Source organism: Abrus precatorius, unplaced genomic scaffold (genome assembly GCF_003935025.1).
Source record: "Abrus precatorius isolate BTA unplaced genomic scaffold, Abrus_2018 Scaffold7, whole genome shotgun sequence".
Taxonomy (NCBI): domain Eukaryota; kingdom Viridiplantae; phylum Streptophyta; class Magnoliopsida; order Fabales; family Fabaceae; genus Abrus; species Abrus precatorius.
The window spans coordinates 5,595,384-5,604,651 of record NW_020874417.1 but is presented as its reverse complement, the minus strand read 5'-3'; the positions used below and the strand labels follow the sequence as shown (position 1 = coordinate 5,604,651).

At 29.5% G+C, this 9,268-nt stretch overlaps 1 protein-coding gene across 1 annotated transcript; it reads left to right on the top strand.

Annotated features, from left to right (window-relative positions):
- Positions 1-5,581: 5,581 nt before the first annotated feature.
- LOC113872885 (purple acid phosphatase 22-like) lies at positions 5,582-9,268 on the top strand. The gene is made up of 5 exons (XM_027510761.1): positions 5,582-5,812; positions 6,235-6,526; positions 7,641-8,209; positions 8,306-8,394; positions 8,930-9,268. Exons 1-5 carry the CDS (start codon positions 5,645-5,647, stop codon positions 9,129-9,131), a joined length of 1,320 nt encoding a protein of 439 aa, XP_027366562.1. The 5' UTR covers positions 5,582-5,644; the 3' UTR covers positions 9,132-9,268.

Here is a 9,268-nt window from a genome sequence, read left to right as displayed (position 1 = left end):
GTTTTATTTTATAACATACAATTCTCCGTCTACATCATAATGACCTATTAAGTGCAAACACAAACACAAACTAATTAAAAAACTATAATTTAATTCAACAATATAATTAAAAATAGCACATACCCAAACATGCATAGTCTAAAAGCTTAAATGCATGCATAACATTAAAATCTACACAGGCATGAAGGGTGACTCTCCAAACAAATATTGCCCAAAACCACTATTTTTGGGGGCTCGTCATTATCAACATCATTATCCATATTCTCATATTCACTATTTTTAATATTTTCATATTCTCCTTCAAATTTTTTTATATCTCTTTTATGTTGTTTTATTCTCATTCTATCTCTCTGTTTCACATGGTGCATGCATATGCTTCCTCATCATTGTCTTAATAAATACTAACTATAACTTTGAAAACAATGTACAACTCAATGATAAGAGTTAGGAGATGATGCTCTTGATGTATCCAAAATATTAGTTGAACATCATCATTGTTTATTATTTAAATTGTATGATACTGCATGAAACCATTAAATATCAATATTAGACACCTATACATAATACTTTGGAAACTCAACTTCAACGTATTGATCAAACAAATACTTTAGTTTTACAAATTCATTTTTTGTGATATACACAAATGTTAATTTTTATGTTAAATAACACTTTCGCAAGTGTTTGTAAGAATATTATTATTAAAATATATCAATATTAAAATACTCTTTTTTTTCTCAATAAATGATCACATTTTACTTTTAAAAATCTTCACTATTCTTTGTTTATAATTTGTTATAAATAAGTAATATATTATTTACAGATTCAATCATCAATGATAATTTTAAAAAAAATGACAATTTTTTTAGTGGATTGACATTATTATTATTATTTTAAATCTTTAAAAGTCACTAATGACGATTTTATTGTTAAAATTTTATTTATAAATACTTGTACCAACATATATATAATAACTATTTTTCAATAAAAAATTAAATTTTTAATATTTACTAAAATAACTATAGAGAAAAGGATTAGTTTTTAAATTTAAATTAATTTAAAACTCCCCTATTAATAAATTTATCAACAAATAAGTTGTATTGCATATTAAATTATAAAGCGTTGACTCAACAGAATAGTTGCACTTTATTTTTCATAGGAAATGGACAAAATTCTATCTATTAAATATTTTGAAAACATTAACAATTTTAAAATAATTTTTAATTGTAATAGTTTAATGGTTGGATGAAAAATTAAATAAAAGATAATGAAGATATTGACTTAAATTTAAACTCTAACTAAATCACCTAATAATACCAATAAAAACTGAAGTAAAAAAATAAAGTAAAAATCAAATCACCGAGAATAAATCTAATACCCCCTCAAAGGTTCAAACTCATGGTACCAAATCTCTGAGAGTCACAACTTCTATCCAATTACATTTTGTGGAGAAAACTAGTTGTCAACTCACAAAATTTAACGTCACATCACAGTCAAAAGTGCAATCACAAACAATGAAGAACATCAACATATTTGACTTTATTCACAAACATCGTTATGGTATTAAAAGGAAATTTGTTCGTGTTTTAGGATGCATAAAAAGGCGGCAAAATGCCTTTAATTACCACAATTGAATTATTGCAATCTATCAATTAATGAATGACATATCAATAGCAGCAATGCATTATACTTATAAACCAAAATTCAACTGCAAATAGTAATAATATCACTGCCCATGTGTATGGCTTCAACTGTGGTTGGGATTTCACAGTCAATGGCTTCATTATAAAAATGCCGTTTGCCAACGATTAAAGATACGCGCACGGTAGCTTAAATTGTTCAATACGCAAATAAATAATAGTTTTTGTTTTATGTTTAAAACTCTTTATTCACATATTTTTATTTATATATATATATAAATCTTTTACGATTCATATTATTTCATCTTTTTATGATTTCTTTATTCTCTTATAATCAATTTATTATATGTGAGATTTTGTTAGATAAGAAAAAAATATACAAACAATTTTACGGATTTGCTAGTTCTTCTTCTGTAGCATTCAATTATCGCTTATTATTCGACGCTAAAAAAAATGCACCTAAAAAATCATTAGTAATGAAATTGTTTTAACCGCGTATCTCACCTTTGATGTGGTTTCAGAATTTCGCTTCATGGATAAGAGATGAAGCAGAAATCGCTAGTCTTAATACACTTCAAAGTTCAAATTAAGCCATCTAATTTAAAGTTAGATAAAACTGATTTCATATTATGATCTTTTATTAAATTAATTTAAACTTAAAACTTATATTATGACGTGTGCTTTTTTTCTTTGAAAGTATGAAAACCAAAATAAATTAGAGCTTAGGTAATTTAGATAAATTTTCAGCAATTATTTGAAAATAAATTAAATATTTTTTATAAATTAAATTATGTTTCTTTATTTTTTAAACAAATTCCATATTTAACTTTTTAACAATTTTTATTTTCTTCTTTTAGAAGTGTTTGTTAAATTTTATTTATTTAAACTGTCTCTTAATTTGATAAAAAAATAATTAAAATAAATTTATATTTTTCTAAATTCTAGCTCTAGGTTTTACAATTTAAAAATTTGGTTTTGAACCTTTTAGTTTCAAAATTACTGAAAAATGATCCCTACATTAGAATAGATGAATATTAGGTGTATATTTGCTCTATTTTATTTTGAAGAAACAATCATTTATTTTTATCAGCTCAACGTGATAAATTTTGAAAAATAATCAATTATCTCTTTAAATTATTCTGTTAATAAACATAAGCTAAGATTAAAAATCTCTTTCATTTGATCTTTAGAGATTAACTTGGTATATGTGCCATACATTGAATAAAGTAAATGTATTACAAGAGGAGAAAACTTCTGAAACGCTCTTTACACCTGAGAGCATGAAATTAAGGAACATTAGCATTTGTTATATTCATGCATTATGCAGCATGTTTCCACTGTTTGGTTGACCCAATTAACCACTAATTCCATGCCTTGGACCTCTTCAGTGAAATGAAAGATTCTTGTATATTGCTAAGGTCAAAGTCAATTCAAGAAATCTGAATAAAAAAAAATTCTAAAAAATATATTATTTATGCAAAAAGTATAAAATATAATGGAGTGATATATTAAACACATGGTAGTTAACAAAGAAAAAGATAAAATGATGTTAGTATTTGGAAGGCAAAAAAGAAAAAAACAAAGGACGAGAACCAATGAAAATGCAAACAAACATATTTTTGTACCAAAATAATTTATGTTTCTCATAAAATGTCCATTGTTAGAGATGCACAATAACATATGGGACACAACCAAAAAATATGTGTTTTTTTAGATAACACAAAAATAAATAAAGCACTAAGATTTGCTACAATTCCTCGCTTTCACTGTGTTAAAGTTGAGCTACATGAAAGCGTCATGTTTACAATATATTTTAGATGTGTTTAAGTCTTACTAGTTATAAATAAATAGCCTTTAACATGTAAATAAAAATTAATTCAAGCAAACATTCGTCGTTTACTTACTTCTCTTTGTTTTAATTTTTTTTTTTTCTCTATACACTTTGTGTGTTTACGGATCCATCTCTTCCTCCAAATTTAGTTTTAACGTAGAAACAAGTCATGAGTGAGAATGTCTTCGTAATCATCTCTTCCTCCGAATTAACTTGGTTTTGAATGGATTTAGCATGTTGCTCAATGGATCTTGTAAAAAAAGTGACACGTTCAATATATTTCTCTATAGGATTTCATGGCTTGTACCTTTTCATGCTTCATGGATTTGTTTATCAATAAACTCAAGACTTTTATCAATAAACCTTTGTTTATCATGTCTTGCATGCATGGCAGTTTCTAACTTAATTTGTAATGGTGGCACCTATTATAAGATGTTATTTATTGGTTAAAAATATAATTAGAATTTTTTTTTGGTAAGGTTTGAGTAGTTTTTTTTAATTATAAACTACCTTTTAAGAGCGAGTAATTATGTATGGTTTTTTAATAGCACTAAAATTAGTGACTGATTATCATTAAGATGTAAGAAATTTAGGTTGAGTTGGTAAGATAATGTCGAACTTGGTTTTGAGGAAACAGATCTAAGAGACAGTGAAAATTAAAGAAAATATTGGCAAGATAACGCGGAAGTGTTATCAATACAAGTAAAAATGTCATTATGCTTTGAGAGTGAATACAAGAGCTATTTTTATACTAGCTTACACGGATTCAACAAAAATAAATAACACCTAATTAGAATGATAAAGTGGGGAAAATAATTAACTCAAGTGGTTGCCGACATCCTAACTAACCACACCCACTAATCAATTTTTTAATAGTTTGCATGTGGACCAATTTTTTATTCAAATTAAAAAAGAAAGGAGGAAAACTTCACATTATACAAGGTTTTTTTAAAAAAAAGTTATACATAAACTGTTACAAATTGTTGTGTGAATTTTAAAGTCTTTTATTTTATTTTGATAAAAGAAAATTGAATGTACAGCCAAGAAATAAAAGAAAAAAATTGGATATAAAAATGTTAAATAATGTTTATTTCACACACAACAACAATAGTAGTAATAAGGCTACCACGGCATTTTAACTCCTCACTTTATTTTTTGTCAACTATTACTATTATTCACAAATGACAAATAAAAAAATCAAACAAAACAAAAATTAAAAAGAAGATGTCGCAGACCCACGCCCAAAATTACCATTAGAGCCCACCCTAGCCCGAATGACAGTACTCAGCAAAATTTGTCCAAGGGCCAACCCAGAACTATTCTGTTTTTTCTCTATGCCCAAATGATCTTTTCTATAATTTATTAAATAACAAAGCATCTAGGCCCAAGCTGCCCAAAAATTCACAAGGTCAACTCTGATTTTCCCTTTAATTTTTCTTCACTTATTTTATATACTTTTTTTTATTACCCTTCATGCGTAGTCATATATGATTTCATAATTGACTTTTGCTTATTAAAAATATAATGTTTTTTTTTTGTATATAAAGATTTCGCATGTTTCCAATTTCCACATTGGATTTCAAATATTTATGTATATTTGAGCATATATTTAGAAAAACAAACATTTGTTTACTGACACCGTTGCCTTGGATCAGTTTTTCCGTAATTTCTTCGCAAGTATATTCCAAAGATATTCCGATATAACGAGCTCACAAGAATATACTAACTTCAAAATCCCAAAAACTTAGTCTATATAAACAAATAATCTTCATTTCCGTGTGTATATCACCTATGCTAACCAATAAACTAAATAATAAAATAACAATAAGTAGATAAATTTTTTTGGTGGCACTTGGCACCACGAGCGTGCGTGTCGAAGAGAAGCGGAGAAGCAAACCATGAAAGATACATAAGACGACCTTCCTTGTAGTCATTAGTTGCTGAAACATTATCCGATGTATATATATTTTTGGTAGAGACTTTCTTCACGCTAAGCACATCCCTCCCCACAAAATTCAATTATTTTGATTTATTTTATTTCACCCCTTCTGTCTAAAACCCCTTTATATATACCTAAATTTTGGTCCTCCGTATTCTTAAAGGTATGCTATATCTTCACTTTACATCTACAACTTGTTGAAGCAATAAACACACCAAACCAAAAGAGAAAAAAGTGATGGCAAAATGTAACAAGTGTCTCGCTGTGATTCCTTTCCTCCTTCACTTCCTATGCTTCCTGTTGCTCCCAAAGACCTTACAATCACAAGAGAATGATTTTTCTCGTCAGCCTTCTGGCCAGTTCATCTACACTCCCCACAAACGCTCAGATTCTGATCCTCAACAGGTTCATTATAAATCAATCATGCATGTATATTATACTTTTTTTTATATATACTTCTACACTCACTTTTTCTTGCATCCGTTCTTCATCCTTCTTTTCTTTCTATCTCTTTCTTCTTTTTCTATCACATTGTTTATTTTTTCTCTCTTTCTTGTTTCTTTTCTTCATTATCTCTCTTTCTCTACCCATTTAACATAAAAAATTTAGGTGTGTTAACATATCATTTTGTTATATTATTATATACACAGTTGTATTATTTGAATATCAAATAAATGGTACTACATAATTATCTTATTTCATATTTTTTTCATATACACACATCTTAAAAATAGTCTCAAGATTAAAGGAGATAAACTTGTTGTACGCAGAAAGTTCCCCTTACATATTATGGTTCATGAATCATAGTCTTTTATGTGTCAATTAAGGTGCACATTTCACTGGTGGGGAAAGATCATATGAGAGTGTCATGGATAACTGAAGACAAGCACACAGAATCTCTGGTGGAGTATGGAACAATGGAAGGGGAATATAGCACAATAGCAACGGGCGAATACACCTCATACCATTATTTCTTCTACAAATCGGGCAAGATCCACCATGTGGTAATTGGGCCTCTTCAACCAAGCACTACTTACTACTACAGGTGCGGAGGATCGGGTCCTGAGTTTTCCTTCAAGACACCTCCAAAGAAGTTGCCTATTGAATTTGTTGTCGTCGGTAAGTGCTTCTTTCTTTAGCATCACGATTTGCACTTGGCTTTTTAGTTTCATTTTTTAATGGTATATGTCGTATACGGTAGTTTCCGTTGTTTTAATTTCATTTCCTAGTTTGTATCATTTTGGGTGGGTATTATTGTGCTGTGTTCTCCTTTATAGTTGTACCTGAGTTTAATTAGGCAGACTTAGAGAGGGAGTTGATGAGTGCTTCAAACCAACGCAAAGGTCACCGTAAGAAAGAATAAGGTCACGAGGGTAGGCATTTGACAAAATTAGCACAAGAATCGCTTTCACTAACGAATTTCGATCTTTTGCAGTATAAAGTATACTTTAGATATATAGAAGAGTACAAACGGTAACCATTCATGATAAAATCAACAAAAAAATGTTTAGATCTTTTCATATTGTTAATTAAAATAATACGTCATCTTAGAAAGGGAAAGAAAGAAATTTTATCAAACAAGATACTAGCATGACTAGTTATACGACCCACTAATTATATTTGAATAAAGTAGTGTCTTTTTACTTCTTTCCCTAAAGGTAACCGTATCATGTTATTCAACAAGGTGAGAAGATTTTATTAAAAAAATATAAACTTCAACATGGATTGTTATTTAGATATATTATCATAGTTTAAATTTTTATTTTTATTTTTGTTTAAGATAAAGAGAGTGTATCCTTGTTAATCCAAGGCATCAAAAGCTTTTGAATTTTAAAAGCAGAGAGTAATAACGAGTTCATTATTCATTGTATCAATTTGTTTAAACAGGTCGTTAGTCATTAATCAATTGATATAATGAGCTTATATATATATACACACAATTTTCATGTGTAGTTCAGAAGGGGGTTTTCACGTGTAAAAATAACAAAACAACTAGAGGATATTGATATATCCTTATCACTAATTAAATCACGGTATATGCATACGCAATTCACTTTAATTAATTCATTTGACAACATTTATTTTGGCAATTTGAAACTTAATACACGGTCGCGATGGAAAATACTTTTACGTGGTATCATAAGCGATCATGAACCTCTCGAGTTAATTAGTCACATTTTTGCTAGCATTGCTCAATATAAAAACTAAGATACATATTAATGTGTACATATAGGTGACTTGGGACAAACTGAATGGACGACATCAACACTGAAGCACGTTGATAGCAAAGACTACGACGTGTTTCTATTACCGGGAGATCTATCCTATGCGGATTCTCAACAACCTTTGTGGGACTCCTTTGGTCGTTTAGTGGAACCATACGCTAGTCGAAGGCCATGGATGGTAACCGAAGGAAACCACGAGATTGAGAGTTTCCCCATTCTTCACCCACACGGTTTCAAGGCCTACAATGCTCGCTGGCCCATGCCTTACACAGAGAGTGGATCCACCTCAAACCTATATTACTCATTTGAGATTGCAAGCACCCATGTCATCATGTTGGGCTCTTACACTGATTTTGATGCCCATTCCCACCAATATAAGTGGCTTCAATCCGACCTAGCTACCGTTGATAGGAAGAGAACGCCTTGGGTAATTGCATTGTTGCATGCACCTTGGTATAATACTAATGAGGCACATCAAGGTGAAGGGGAAAGCATGAGACAAGCCATGGAGGAGTTGCTTTACGAGGCGCGCGTTGACTTGGTTTTCGCTGGACATGTTCATGCCTACGAACGATTTGTATGTCATGTTAATATTATCTCTTCTTCTTTTTTTTTCCTCGTTTGCATGATATTTTTTTAAAAAAAATTCTAACTATTTTCTGATTAACTGCAGACTCGAATTTATGACAATAAGGCTGATTCGTGTGGTCCGTTGTACGTGACAATTGGAGACGGGGGAAACCGCGAGGGACTTGCATTATCGTGAGATTACTGAGATACCTAGATTAACTTTTTGCTTAATGTTTGTACTAATGAAGTTTAGATTTTTATAATTTTTACTTAGAGCATTTTTACCGTTGCTTAAAAAGTTAAAAATAGTTAAAATAAATTAGAAAAATGCTTGTTATATATTTTTAAAAAAACATATTCTTAACATACTTCATATGATTAATTTACTTTTTAAAAATCAAAATACTTCATTAATTGATAATTTTTAAAATATTTTTTAACTTTTTAAAAAATTAATTAATTCATTATATAAAATATATGAAGAGTGTTATTAACCTTCCTCTAAATTTTACATATTATATTTTTTGAAATATTAATTTTTAATTAAAGAACTGTGGATGGGACAGGAAACACATAGCTTATTTAAGTCCTGAATTTTTTTTTTATATAAATTAAAATTTCATTTAATAACAGAGTACAAGGATTACTTAAACTCATGTACATTATATTCGTTGTCCTTGATATATAATACATATATATAATTATGCATGTGTTGATTATTGAGTAGGTTTAAGAAGCCAACAAGCCCGCTGTCGTTGTATCGGGAGCCAAGCTTTGGTCATGGAAGACTGAGAATACTGAACGAAACACATGCATATTGGTCATGGCACCGCAACAATGACACCCAGGCATTTTTTGCTGACGGTGTTTGGATAGAGAGTTTAAGCAACTCAAAATCATGCTGGGAGGTTCCTCATGAAGAGCTCTGAAAAGCTCAACTTGGAGCAATAGCAATACCTACTTGATGATGCACTCCCACCAAGAAATAATTAAGAGATGTCCCTTTAGTTAGTTCGTATATAGCATTTTGCATTTATCTTTACAAAGCTAGGATATTTCCTCTTCT

Excerpts from the sequence above, each read along its gene's own strand:
- LOC113872885 (XM_027510761.1), top strand. The coding sequence starts at position 5,645 with ATGGCAAAATGTAACAAGTGTCTCGCTGTGATTCCTTTCCTCCTTCAC. Across the intron at positions 5,813-6,234 it reads CAGATTCTGATCCTCAACAG|GTGCACATTTCACTGGTGGG; the intron begins GTTCATTATAAA and ends GTGTCAATTAAG. Across the intron at positions 6,527-7,640 it reads TATTGAATTTGTTGTCGTCG|GTGACTTGGGACAAACTGAA; the intron begins GTAAGTGCTTCT and ends GTGTACATATAG.